The sequence below is a fragment of the Staurois parvus genome, unplaced genomic scaffold (assembly GCF_062004578.1).
Source record: "Staurois parvus isolate SC_StPar_1 unplaced genomic scaffold, SC_StPar_1.0 ptg000287l, whole genome shotgun sequence".
Lineage (NCBI taxonomy): Eukaryota > Metazoa > Chordata > Amphibia > Anura > Ranidae > Staurois > Staurois parvus.
This window is the reverse complement of record NW_028318083.1, coordinates 18,574,600-18,589,505: the sequence shown is the minus strand read 5'-3', so window position 1 is coordinate 18,589,505 and position 14,906 is coordinate 18,574,600. Positions and strand designations below refer to the sequence as shown.

General features: G+C 40.3%; 1 protein-coding gene across 3 annotated transcripts in view; it reads right to left on the bottom strand.

The window, feature by feature from the left end:
* Window positions 1-14,906, bottom strand: part of NUP153 (nucleoporin 153) — a 124,169-nt gene that overhangs the window by 68,017 nt on the left and 41,246 nt on the right. For all 3 annotated transcript variants that reach the window (XM_089682280.1, XM_089682278.1, XM_089682279.1), the window contains exons 4-7: window positions 11,870-12,009; window positions 6,321-6,422; window positions 4,243-4,356; window positions 1,737-1,778 (exon numbers count right to left, since the gene is read on the bottom strand). In XM_089682280.1, coding sequence (XP_089538406.1) covers window positions 1,737-1,778; window positions 4,243-4,356; window positions 6,321-6,422; window positions 11,870-12,009 — 398 coding nt within the window. The remainder of the gene's footprint in view (window positions 1-1,736; window positions 1,779-4,242; window positions 4,357-6,320; window positions 6,423-11,869; window positions 12,010-14,906) is intronic.

Here is a 14,906-nt window from a genome sequence, read left to right as displayed (position 1 = left end):
CTTTGCAATATTCAGTATGTGAGACGCACAACCAGACGTTTAAGGGATCGTTTTTATGAACATCTATATAGTATAGAAAGACATCTCTCTACTAGTGTGGCCCGCCATTTCAATAATTGTCATGCAGGAGATGTTACGGCAGTACAGGTACAGGTCATTGAAAAAATTGTCCCATAAAAAGAGGTGGTGATACATTTTTGCGGTTGTGCAAAAGGGAGGTATTCTGGATATTCCATCTAAATACACGTGTCCCACAGGGTTTTAACCATGAATGGGGCGCGCGCGTGCGTGCGATTATGCTTATTGAGTTGTTTATATGTATCCCTTCATGTATGTCAATGCTCAGTTTATTGGGATGCACGACATGTTCATTTGGGCATATCATGCACCTTACGTGTGCACATTCATTTGTTTTTTTTTGTTTTGTTTTTTTTGTTGTTTTCTTTGTCGTTTTCTTTGTTATGATTAAGCACGCGATCAAATGAAATGCGTTAACAGGTCCTGTATTCAAGTCCTATGGATTAATAAATACACATTATATTCATCTATCCTCCAGTGTGCAGCTGACACTAGTGCTGAGCACCCAAATGCTTCCATGTGCGAAAATAACCTGAAGGAATAAAGCTTTTTTTTTTTCCCCTCACTGGGGCCAGCACCTTATTTACTCGCTCAGCGGATGCACTACTGCCGAGTGTTAAAAAAAAAAAAAAAAAAAAAAGAGCCCGACACTTCCCTTTTCTTACTAGTACCCAATCAGTGCTCATTACACTGCAAGGTCTCTCCCCTCCCTGCTAGTTCCCGGATGCGGTGCTGGAGACAGGCAAGGAGGACAGTAGGAGATAATCTTTTAATGTTTTTTTATGTTGTGCTGTTTCAGTTGTCATAGAGCCCCTTTAGATTTTAAAAGCCCCAGACATTCCTAAAAGTACCTCAGATTTAAATATGGTTTTGTATATAGATATATATAGATATATTTTTTTTTTATCAAGACAAGAAGATTGAGGGGGGCACTGGGGCCAGTCAATTCATAACACATTACACGATAATTATGAATATAACATGCTATGAAAGAACTTATCTTTTAACCACTTCAGCTCTGGAAAATGTAGCCCCTTTCTTGACCAGGCCATTTTTTGCAATACAGAACTGCGTTACTTTGACAATTGCACGGTCATGCAACACGGTACCAGAATGAAATTTATGTCCTTTTTTAAAAGGTTATAGCATCTACAAACTAGGGAACATTATACAGGAACTTTTTTTTTTTAATTTTTATATATACTAGTAATGGCGGCAATCAGCAACTTATAGTGGGACTGAAATATTGCGGCAGACATTTTTACATCGATACTTTGAGGAAAGCAGTGACACTAATACAGTGAGTGATCAGTGCTAAAAAATATACAGATTACTGTACAGACACTGGCTGGGAAGGGGTTAACAACTAGGGTGATCAAAATTATATGTGTGCCTAGCTACGTGCTTGGTGTACACTAGGTGGTGCTGGTACAAGAGGAAGTGATGGATCCTGTTCCCAGCTCTGCAGGGACACCATCAATAACACCCCCTTGTCACAAAAGAGCTCTGCCTATGTAAACATAGGTGGAGCTCTGTTCTTCCTCCCTGCCTGGTGCCTGCGAAGATCCATTTGTAGTAGTTATTGATACCAACATACAGTTCGGATAGCAAGAAAAAAAAAAAAAAATAAGCAACTGACCATGAAATTAAGTACTTACCAATGGCGAAACAGAAGACACTGACGGTATCCTCTTCGCATCCTTGAACGAAAAAAAAAAGAAAACATAGTTAAAGTGCAAGATGCAACTTGAATAAAGCTTTTGACATAGGAATGTGAGGATAGAGGTTTTTTTTTAATAAAAAAAAAAAAAAAACACATCCAAAACCTGTCCTTTCAAAGTGCTTCAAGCTGTGATTTGAAAACGCGCAATTGCTTGTTCAGGTGCCATTCATTTCAATGGCGCCTGAAAACGGGCATTTTTGCTACGATCTTGGCATGAGTTTCGACACAACAAATGCCCTGCGACTGCGCAAAGAAAAAAAAAATCATGGTACGTGTGACACCCAAAAACAGTCCGAACTTTTTTGGGTGTTGCATGTCCCGTGACTCCCTATGAATGGCACCTTTCAAATCGTGGCCAGAACCGCGGTGATTCCGCCCGCAATTTGAAATGCCCTAGTGGGAGTGGACCCTTATGTCCCGGTGCTTTGTTTCTGTTGTGTTGTGGCAGGGTATTGATCACATGGAAGCATTCAAGCAGCAGCGCCTGTTCAAAAAATAGGACTGTGAAAGACAAGAACACTCCTCCCCATCCTGAAAAAGTGGCTTCGGTTATTTCCTTCCTTATCACTGGAAAGTAAGTACTCCACATTAATGGATGAGATGGAATCCATCAGGCTAGGGAATTCTGTGCTTGGCTGGACAGGAGCATGGGTAGGTTGAGAAAAGGAGTCTGCATGTTTCAGGTCATCCAGGATTTTAGGTGCAGAATAGGATAAATACCCCTGTTGGGCTTTGGTATTGTGAAGAGTTTTAAACAGAATCCTTTGATCCCATCCTGAATGGGTTTTGGCACAACTACTCTCTGGAACAAGAGATGATTAGGGCATTTTGGGAATCCAACTGTCCTTGGGGCGCTTTCGCTTGATTTGAGAGAAGAAATGGGTGAGGAGGCAGAGTCTGAACTCGATTGTGAACCCCCTTTGAAACTGATAGAACCCACAGGCCTGGAGAAAAAAGAAAGGCAAAACTGTAACAGTTGACACCCCTCTCCCCAAACCCTCCCCTCCACACCCCCAGGTGCGATCAACCCTTCACTGGGAAGAGGGCTTTGGGGGAAGACATGGTGGGTTTTGTGGGCCAAGTTTTAAAATGAAAGGAAGGGCTGAACTTAGGCTTTGGAGTTGAAGCCTGGATACAGCATTGAGGTGAACTGCATTTGGAGGAGATAAAGGATTCAGAGGAATGCTCTTATTGCTGTGGAGACACAATCTTCCTTCCAATGACATCAGTTATTAAATCTGTCAAGTGCCTCAAAGAGACATCCTACTTCAAAGAGGATGTGGGTGAGTTATTTTTTACAGGCAGTTAAAGCTAACTGGGATTTGAATAACATGATTCTGCACAGTTAAATAGAACGAGAAAGGCCTTATAAAATTAGCAAGTCTCTTAGTACCAAAAGGGGCATGTCTAGATAGCAGAGATTAAAGTGTGACAATGTCAAGAATTTTGAGGACAGCAGAAGTGAGCATATCCACACTGATCAGAACTTTCCATGAAGCTGCAACAGCAGGTGAGAAAGCTGGGGTGAGAAATGTTGCATGACATCCCCTAACACCACATATGGGTCCTCTTCATTCCCTTCTGTAGGTGAGGAATATCGAGATCCAACTCAAGTAGAAAACTGTGGAGCTGGAGAAGGAGCCTAGCATTTCTGAGCTCGAGACAAGGATGGCTATATTAAAGCCTTTAGTTGTCTAAAGAATTGTGTCATAGCCACAAAAAAGTCTGTCTTAGTTCAGTAGGCCGCCTGTGCGACTGACAGAGCTAGAATTGGGTGCAGAGACTAGTGCTGAAAAAGGAAAAAAAAAAAAAACAAAAAACCCAGGCCCTGCTCAGATGCAATGGAAGGCTTGTCACTATGAGACAGGGTTGTGCAAGGCTTCCGCAGAGTAAGTGTTTGCCAGGACATTTGCCATGGATTCCACCAATGGTACAGATGAAAGTAAACACCTGTGGGAGTAGTCATGGACTAGGGTGCAGAGATTGCTAAAGTGTCCCTGAGAAGGTATATGCAGTAATCAAAATGCAGACCATCCTGTAATGAAGTTCTTGTGGCAAAAGGGGGGTTAGCAATTATCTGAGCACCTTATAAAGGGCTCTAAGCAGAAAAGGTGGTAAAATGGGCAACCTGTTATCCACCTGAGACTAAGCGAAGTAGCTGAATCTTAGTATCAAGTCTGAAAAGTAAATACATTCCAAAATGGAGAACATACAGGAAAAACATTCCATGAAAAAGTATAACTTCTTGATTGAAATGTTTAATGAAAAACTATGAAACTGGTTAATATTGTTATGATGCACTGTATTGCATGCCTTACAACTTCTTTTTTGGCTACGTGTTTAAAGCACTAAAAAACAAACCAAAAAAAAAAAAAAAACAAAACCAGGAAAGAAAAAAAGAGAAAGAATTATGTAGTTAGGAAAAAAATTAGGGTACTCACAGCCAATGGGCTTGACATTTTCTCCAAGGATTGCAGTATGCGACGTGCAGCTAGACTTGTTACGCCATATGTAACATGGGCAGGTTTTGCCACAACTTGTTTTTTCACTGGTACCTACAAAAAGATATTAAATTAGAAAAAACACTTTTTTATACTTGATTGTTAAAAAAAAAAAAAAAAAAAACAAACAGAAAAAAAAAACAGTGATTTTAATTCAGATCTACAGGCAACAGAAAGTTCTATGCATAAACATGCAGCACCTACTGGGCAAATCGGGCATTGATTTTTCCAGGCATCAGTTACCCCATCTGTGTAGTGTTAGAGCTTGATCACACTTGACTTCTTCGCAAATGCACCTATAGCGTGACAGGAATTTGGGGAGTGTTTTTAATGGTATTAATGCCCCACAAACACCTGCCAGGCGATTGAGGAGCATCGCCATAGACTTGAATGGGAGGCGCTGAAAGGCTTCAACTCCTCCTGACTTGACATGAGGCATCAATTTTGCGGCGACACTAACCCTTCTGTGTGAACAGCACTGTGTGCTGCCATGTCTAAAATTTGCATGGACGTTTGAGGAGCGTTAAAAACACCCCTCAGAAGCCTGCAAAACACCTACTTACAAAGCAAGTGTGAACTGAGCCTTACACTTGCCAAACCTAAGCTTAAAAAATGGAACCTGTGTAAAGAGAGAAATACACCTACTTCTAAGCTTGAATTTTTTTGCAAAGTCATACTAATGGATAGCTCCGTGACATTTGTAAACTACTGTACTTTGTGAATCAGCTAGTTCAAATACAGTTCTTGAATTTAACAAGAAAAGCCTGTAGTTATTCAGACATATTGCCAACATTGTACACAGTGTACATTCCAGCTTTAAAATTGAAAAAGTACACCATGCTATCAAGACACACCATGCCAGCACATCAACAAGCAGACAACGTGTGTATCTTAGATCATGACGTGCAGGATCATTTGTATGTGTTTACAAACACGTAGGACTTATTTACTCTAGAAATGCTCTCTGAAGAGTGATCCACATTTGGATCCCCCTTCAGTGACCATTTGACAGGCAGTGAGGTTGGGTTGTTTTGCCTCAACTCCTCATGGGCCAAATTTTGTGGGCAATACTGTTCGCCAAATGTGACGGGGTGTAGTTCCTGCCGCTGTTATTAAGCAAATCACAGCCATGTCAAATGCACAGCTGCTATAAAAATAAATATTAAACAAAGTTCCATGAAAGTATCTTACAACACCACTGTGCAATGTGTATAAGATAAATCTCTCTTCTTCAGTGCCAGAGGAGCTGGAGGAAGACCACAGAGGGTGCACATAAGTCTGTTCACATGTTCAGCGCATAACAACCTATTGAGGTCATAAAGTGAGTGGAGCAGGTTTTTTCACCTACTGGTGATGGCACGGTTGGCACTGAAGAAGAGAAGATTTATCTTATACACATTGCATAGTGGTGTTATGAGAGACTTTTTCATGGGACCTTATGGTTTAATCTATATTTTTATATGAGATATTAGTCTGTTGCGCCACACTTTGTTCTTCATTTTGGTACAGGTGTTGTGAAGTCACTAAGTGTTTTAGCAGCAACTATTTAGAGCACTATCATTATTTTAGGGTGTGTTGTGCTGAATGAATAGGGGTATAGAAGTGCACACCTCCAGTTACTGCCTTTGCACCAAAATGGGGACCCATTGGGAAGCTCAACCATGTGGTTTTACCTCCACTAACCACTACTGTAAAGGAGCCATTAGGGAAACATTTAAAACACAGCCACACAAGAGGTGCCGATAATTTTATAAGAATCTTCCCATTTACCACTCACACACCTCTCGTAAAAGGCAGTGGAAATGCACCTCCTAACAAACAAGGGACAAGCAATCAAGGGTCCTTTAGACTTCAGGCTCCATTTACACTTGTGAATGGTTAAGTTTGTGATTACCAGCCGGAAACTCAACAGGGTTAATGGGCAGATCTGCAATTTTTGTTTTTTTTTAGTAAATACACCACAAAGCATATAAAAATCTACTCCAACAAAAGACAGGAAAAGTAAAAGCCACATTTACCCGATATGGAGTGCTGCGGACCTTGGACTGACAAGCTGCAGCTGCACCTCCGTAAGTTGTCTTGCCTGGATAAAAGGGGGAATCTCCAAGTCGACTTGAATTCTTGTCAAGAAAGAGGTAAAATGATAAATTAAATAAACACGACAGCTCGTAAACATTATAAAAAGATACGCAACACTCAAAATAGCATTACTACAGTAAAAACTAAGCTAACAAAAACAAATGAAAGCCAGTGCTTCAGACACCTTCCCAACTAATTATGGAAAGTATAAAATTTCAACTAGAGATCTGCAGGTTTATTACTTCAGGCTAGATTTGTGTGGGTGGTTCCCGCAGCTGCAACCACCCACAAAAAGTAATTAGCCAAAAAACAGCAATGTGGATATGTCAACATACAAATGGGTACAAAGGCTTTCTGCCCATTCATAAAAGCTGTGCTATCATTTACCACAATGAACAGCACTCATTTTTATGAAAGGAGGTAGCGGACCTTTCATTCATTCATCCACCCCTGCTACATTCACAGAGCACACTTTTGGCAAGTGCATGTGAAAGATCCAGTAACTCATTAACCCTCACTGGAACATGACTGCGGGGGGGTGGGGGGTTGGGAGATAAAGCAGACTGCGTGTTTCTAAACCCCAAACTGTAAGATCAGTCTGTATATGCAGCAAAATGCTGGTTACACTCACTGGGGAACCTAGGAGGTTAATCCTCCACATGGTGTAGAAAAGGCTGTTTGCCCCAGTCTTCTCCAATCCTCCCCTTCTACTGTCCCCAATCCATCTGCTAATAGTATAGAGTAATAGGAGGAACTCTGCACATACTCAGTGTATTGCTAGAGGTTTTTTTTTGGGGAAAGTGCATGTGATCAGCACAGGGTCAATCAGCACTGTCCAAACAGAGGGTCACGCAGACTCATAGGACAGCCAGAGGAGAATGAAAACTCCACTACAAACTTTAACCAGTGCTCTGCTGAACACTGAAAAAAGTCGTCACAAGACTGTTATACACTGCTGATGAGAAAAGGTATTGAGCAGTTTATATTTAATAAAATAATTGCATTTCCATGTTCTGTATACTGTGGGAGACCAGATAAAGTGAATGCAGGGACATGGGTTTAGCAACACTTTAATGGAAAGAATGCATTAAGGTGTAAAAAAAAAAGAAAAAAAAAAAAAAAAAGAAAAAAAAAAAAAAGAGAAAACCTAGCTTTACAACCAATTTGAACCTTGAGTAAATCCTCTAAAAGGCAAGAGCCTAAGCAACAAATAATCACAGATTAACAAAATCCCAGACCATTTCCCCAGGCCTTTCAGAGCTGCAAACAATAGATTTTAAACAAACGTTTAACCATTAGCTGCCCGGCCAATGGCCGTTTGGCGGCTTCAAAAGTGTCTCTGCACTCCGGCTGCACGCCATTTGGCATGCTCCCGCACATGCGCCGTTTGCGCTAATGCAGAGCGGCGCAGCAGTGCGATCTGTCACCGGCCGTACACCTCGGACACGGGCGATGACAGATCCGAGTACCGGCTCCCATTGCTGGTACCATGTGACCTGCTGTGACCAATCACAGCAGGTCACATGACAGTTGTATACAATGGATGGCTTCATTCATGATGCCATCCATTGTATACTAGTGCCTAGCTGTGAATGGTCACAGCTAATCACATGCACGTCATGTGATTAGCTGTGACCAAATCACAGCTAAGCACAGAAAGAAAAAAAAAAAAAAAAAAAAAAAAAAAAAGCTGAATGAATCGATTTCATTCAGGTAAATGCTTGCTTATAGCAAAGTAATTCTTTGCTAAAAGCAAATTGTGTAAAAAAAAAAAAAAAAAAAATACTGATCACTTCCCCAAAGTAGTACAATGTTACTATGGTAACATTGTACTACTTTGGTCATAGTAAAATATGAAAAAAAAAATCTTAAAAAAAAAAAATGTAATAAAAAATTAAATAAAAAAATCTAAAAATTTTTTAAAAAATATATATATATATTTTTTTTCCATACTGTCACCAGTCAGTGTCCCTGTTCACCGCCATGCCAGTTATATGATGACGCTGTACTGCACTGGTGACAGTATGTAAAAAAAAAAAAAATAGTGAAAATAATTTTTTTAATTTTTTAATTTTCCGAAAAAAAAATACAACTTCAAAAAAAAACTCGCCATGCCTCTTATGAAGTACGTCGTACTGTCTACTCTGCAAAAAGGGGACATTTGGGGATATCTGTACTATTCTGACATTCTTGGACCTCAAGAAATTAGATTGGCTGTCAGTACTTCAGGATTGATCAATATTCAGATATATACCATAGTTTGTGAACTCTATAACTTTCCTACAAACTAAATAATACATCCTATTTTGGGTTATTTTCACCAAAGACATGTAGTAGAATACATCTCGGCCTAAATTTATGAACAACAATTATTTATTTGTAAACTTTTATAACAGAAACAAAGAAAAATGTGTTTTTGTTTCAAAATTTTTGGTCTTTTTTTGTTAATTTAGCAAAAAATAAAAACCCCAGCGGTGATTAAATACCACCAAAAGAAAGCTCTAGTTGTGTGAAGAAAATGATAAAATTTTAGTTTGGGTACAGTGTTGTATGACCGCGCAATTGTCATTCAAAGTGTGAGAGCGCTGAAACCTGAAAAATGGCCTGGGCAGGAAGGTGTAAAATTGCACGGTATTGAAACGGTTAAATATGGGATACAAAAAGAATAAAAAAAAATACAAATAATGAATTCTGCTTTCTTTTATATCTGTTCATATAAAATCTTTGTTTTATAAATATTTTAATCTTAGGCGCACCTAGAGATGGGACAGCGTGGGGGGGAAAAAAAACAAAAAAAAAAATCTTTCCTGTCGTTTCAAAGCCTTTTTTTCTCTTCCTTTCTCCAAGAAAAATTGGGGGTGGGGGGAAAATGGAGAAAAAAAAAATATGTTCTATTACAATGAAAGGTTCTGAGGCTTCATGTAAAGTCTTAGCCACTTCAATCCTGGGCACTTTTACCCCCTGGTAATTTTCAGCTTTCAGCACTCACAGTTTGAATGACAGTTGCGCTGTTATACAACACTGTACCAAAACTATTTATTTTGTTCACACAACTAGAGCTCTCTTTTGGTGGTATTTAATCACCACTGGGTTGTTTAACGAAAAAAGACCAAACATTTTGGAGGAAAAAAAGAAAAAAAAACAAAAACAAACAAAAAAAAAAAAAAGGTTTTGGATCTGGATCAGCATGGTAACAAAATGCATATTGGTAGAAACTTTTAAAATTATTATGAGGGAAATGGGGGGGTGCTCATCTGTTCTTATATATAGTTGAAATGTTATCATATACAGTCATTCCATTTTTAATTTAAAAAAAATAGAATTTAAAAAAAGTTTAGTTTATTTACTGAATAAGCTGTACTATTATTTCAAGCATAACACTTTTATATACACTGCATTTCATGTTCCCAGTGTAACATGTTCGGTATCTATACAGCAGAACCTCATCTTTCAAGTTTTACCAAACAAAAAGGATAATACATTATCAAAGCCACTAAAGTTAATTTTACAAAACATGTATTGCCAACGTGTGACAAAGAAAATAAATAAACTGCAGCGAATTGTCAGGCCTAAGATGTACCCGTTAAGATTTTCACAAAAATTGCTTTGGCAGCTAGAGTTAAAACCACAAAGCAGGGACCGCAAGGGGAAGGAGTCACTCATCCGAGTCATTCAGCTGCAAGTATAATCCTGAACTTTGGAGTGCTAAACACAGGTTGTCAGTAGCCCTTTAAAGTGGTTGTAAAGGCTCGAGGTTTTTTACCTTCATGCATTCTATGCGACTACCCTTTGGCTTCAAACCAGCATCAATTCTTACACTTGCACAAAGTCAAGGATTTTGTAGGATTGGAGTCAGGTGTAGGATTAACTATTTATACCAAGCAGGTACTAATGATTATCAATTTCATATGCAGGATGAAACAGTCATTAACTGAAACAGACAGCTGTTTAGGAGGCTTAAAACTGGGTGAGGAACAGCCAAACTCTGCTACTAGGGTGAGGTTGTGAAAGACAGTTTCATCTCACAGGTCTTACACCATGGCAAGACTAACCACAGCAACAAGACACAAGGTAGTTACACTGCATCAGCAAGGTCTCTCCCAAAGATTTCAAAGCAGATTGGGGTCACGATGTGCTGTTCAAGCTCTTTTAAAGAAGTGGACAATGTTGAGGAACATAAACTCGGTGCTTGCAAAGGAAAAACTTAATGCAGCAGATGAAAGACATCAAGCTTATTTCCCTTCAACATCAGTAGATGTCTAGAAGTACCATTAGCACAGAACTGGCAGAAACCAATGTGACCAAAATACACCCATCTACTATTCAGAGAGGTCTGTTTAGGTGGTCTTCGTGGAAAAACTGCAGCCAAAAATCCATACTTCCGACATGAAACAAGGCTAAGCGACTCAACTATGCACAAAAACATAGGAACTAGGGTGCAGGAAAATGGCAGAAGGTGATCTGGACTGATGTGTCAAAATATGAAATATTTGGCTGTAGCAGAAGGCAGTTTGTGCACTAAAGGGCTGGAGAGCAGAACAATGAGTCTCTGCAGGTGTCAGTGAAGCACAGTGGAGGTTCCTTGCAAATTTGGAGCTGCATTTCTGCAAATGGAGTTGGAGATTTGGTCTGGATCACTTGAGTACTCGGTGCTCAGAAATACACAGATATTTATCCATCAATGTCATACCATCAGTGAGGTGTGTGACTGGCCCCAAACGTATTCTGCAGCACGACAAGGACCACAAACATACAGCAAATTTCATTCAGAATCATCTTCTGTGTAAAGAACAAGGAGTCCTGGAAGTGATGGTTTGACCCCCACAGAGCCCTGATTTCAACATTGAATCGGCCTGGGATTACATGAAGAGACCGAAGGATATGAGGCAGCCTACATCCACAGAAGATCTGTGGTTAGTTCTCTGAGAAGTTTGGAACAACCTGCCTGCCGAGTTCCTTCAAAAACAGTGTGCAAGTGTACCTAAAAGAACTGATGCAGTTTTGAAGGCAAAGGGCTGTAACACCAAATACTGATTTGATTTCCTCTTCTGTTCATTTACTACTTTGTTAATTTAATTGATCAAAATAAACTATTAACACTTCTATTTCTGAAAGCATTCTTAATATACAGCATTTTTTGACCTCAGTAAAACCTGTGTGTGTATAATATATATATATATATATATATATATATATATATATATATATATATATATATATATATATATATATATATATATATAAGAAAATAAATAAATAAAAAAACTATACACACAATATAGCTCTGTAAGTAAGTGATGAGTGAGCGCTGTGACCTCAGGAAGTAGGTTACTGGTCGGATTGGTGGGGGGTGAGGAAGCGAAGACAAATGAAGCAAATACATCTGAAGATTGGTAAGGTAAACTGTATTACATTTCTTGGGTCGAAATGCACCAACTCCAACAAAACATTTTTAAATTAAAAAGTAAAGTAGTAGTAAAGCACTTACAGGTAAAAATGAGGAAAAGGCTGATGGATTAAATGCAGGTTTCTTCGAATTGAAGGACGAGTTTTGTGAAACATTATGTGTCCGATCAGCTTCAGGAGACCACAGTAATGGAACATTCCCAGTTTTTGTAACAGCAACATCTGAGGGGGGAAAAAAAAAAAAAATTATACATTTTTGTTCTTGCCATAAAATTCTTCTGGTTGCATGCTGCTGCCTACATGAGATGTAGACACTAGAAGACAGAAAAACCCCATTGAAAGGCAGCTCCACACCTAGCCATCATGCCTCAGCAAGCAAGCAGAATAGAAGAAAAAATAAAAGTGCGTACAGCGAGCGCTCAGATTATCTAAATGAATAAAATTATAAATATGGAGTATCCAGCAGCAATTGCACCGACATAGGATATCCTAAAAACCCAGTGATGACAAATATAAACAGGTGCAGCGCTTAAAGAAAAAAAAAAAAAATACAAAACTGATCAAACGAATAAAATTACTATGCATACAGATGTACACAGTGCTGATGATATTGCACAAATATAACATATAAACACACAGTCTTTTTATGCGTGAAAAAGCGTGCAGGCTTGACTCGGGAAGGTCAGCAACATCAAATGGTGAAATCCAACTTCATAGATAATGCATAGATATTCCTTGTGATGTGACTCCGTGCATCAATTTATAAAATGCACACTCACCAGATGCACATAGAATTTGTGCATTAAACCATTAAATCTCTGCGGGCTCCCCTTTAAGTGGATCAGCCAGCCAGGAGTAAGGATCCTTCATCCGGACACCAGCCTCTTGTGCAGCCACGCTTCCTCTGGGGGTCTCCAAGAGCAGTTGGCTCAGAACCTCCTTGTAGCAGGGTCTGGACGGTGCTGTAGTCGTTAGCCAGGACAGTGCAGTGCAGCGCGGTTCACCCCGGAAGCTGGCCCCAGTATTCGGCCAATTGCTGAACTCGTCGTCCTGAATCACCAATACTGGCTGTGATTGGCTGAGGTTACCTTAACCCCTTCCTGACCAATGTGTTTCCATAGAATACCTATTTTGCCGCCACCCAGGTCCTCTCTGTACAGTGATTGGCTGTCCGCGCACTGAGGTGATAGATCTTCACAGGATACTCATTTTACCGCTACACCGGGTCACCGCCTTCCCCAGGGAGAGTCCCAGAAGAGGCCACCTCCGTGGGAGAGGACAATTGGACGATCCTCGCCGCCATCCAGTAATTTCCGCTCACGGATACCCACATTTATACCCGCACATCAGTCAGGAAGGGGTTACGGTAATGTCAGCCAATCACAGCCAGTGTTGGTGATTCAGGAGGACGAGTTCAGCAATCGGCCGAATGCTGGGGCCAGCTTCCGGGGTGAACCGCCCTGCACTGCACCGCCCAGACCCTGCTACAAGGAGGCTCTGAGCCAACTGCTCTTGGAGACCCCCAAAGGAAGCGTGGCTGCACAAGAGGCTGGTGTCCGGATGAAGGATCCTTACTCCTGGCTGATCCACTTAAAGGGGAGCCCGCAGAGATTTAATGGTTTAATGCACAAATTATATGTGCATCTGGTGAGTGCGCATTTTATAAATTGATGCACGGAGGCACATCACAAGGAATATCACTATGAATTATCTATGAAGTTGGATTTCACCATTTGATATAGCTGACCTTCCCGAGTCAAGCCTGCACACTTTTTCACGCATAATAAGACTGTGTTTTTTTATCTTATATTGGTGCAATATCATTAGCACCGTGTACATCTGTAGGCATAGTAATTTTGTTTGATCAGTTTCGTCATTTTTTAGCGCTGCACCTGTTTATTGGACTATTTTGCTTAATATAAACACAGAGGACGCAGGTCCCCTGTCCCTTAATGGACTTTAATAAAAAAACTCTCATGGAAAGTACAAAAATATTTTCTTTATCATTCATTGAGGGACTTAGGAATTGAGGGAATGACCACCTCGAAGGACACAGTACATGCCAGCAGAACCTATGAGCCAAGCAAAAGCAACATGTGGAGTAATAACTACTTGCACAAGAAGAAACCAACAAGAATGATCAAGAAAAGGGAACACTAAAGGTTTTCCAGCCTCAAAACAGATCCTCAAAAAGGAAAAATTGGACAACCGGTCCAAAAAGCAAAATCAGCCAGTCCAAGGATAATAAATGACCTAGAGGTTCCCTTGCCCATCTTGCCTCAAGTCCAGATTCCCAGATACCAAGAAGGAGAATCAAGCAAAGGAGAGGCAATATAAAAGGAGAAAGCCCTCCTAAATGGGAAAGAGAGAGGACTACTGTTCACAGTTATGGAAGCTTATCAGAGGGTGCCGAGTACTTCAGCAAGCAGTTAAGCTGGTCAGCCTTGCTCATTGGCAACCTACAGTTAAACACTAAACATCAGAAAGACTAACTGGTGGAATTCAAGAGAATTCTGGCCTTGCTATTCCAAGAAGGCTGTATAAAGCTTGCCATACACAAATCTATTTTCAGATTTATGTTCGTACGAATAACTGTATGCAAATTCCCAGTACAGATAACATTACCTATGGCAGGGGTGTCAAACAAAATTTAAATTGCAGCCCACATTAGCATTCTGGTTGCACTCAAAGGGCCAATTGTATCTAAGTCTGTATAAATCTATCCACTATCATATTAAATAATTGCCTCTACGTTTGACTCAAGTACACCACCCCCCTTTACATCAGATGTCAAGAACCACCTTACCATCAGAACAGTCCCATACCCTCCCTTATTTCACAGTGCAGGTGCGAAGCTGGAACACAGAAAGTGCAGAGTATAAATGAGGACCGGAAGAGGGCTGAAGTCAGTTGCCAGAGTCTGCTGTATGTTCAGACCAGGGGAGGCAGAAACAAGGGGGTGCTATGGCTGCATAGAGAGACAAAGGATCTGTAGATGTTCTGTTGACCTCTCTGCTGCCAACTGCTGAGACGAGCCTTGCCACAGCTGCACGGAAAAGCGCAGGATCTGGTATTAGAATTCTGTCCTCTCTACTGCTAACTGCTGAGACAAGGTGGTG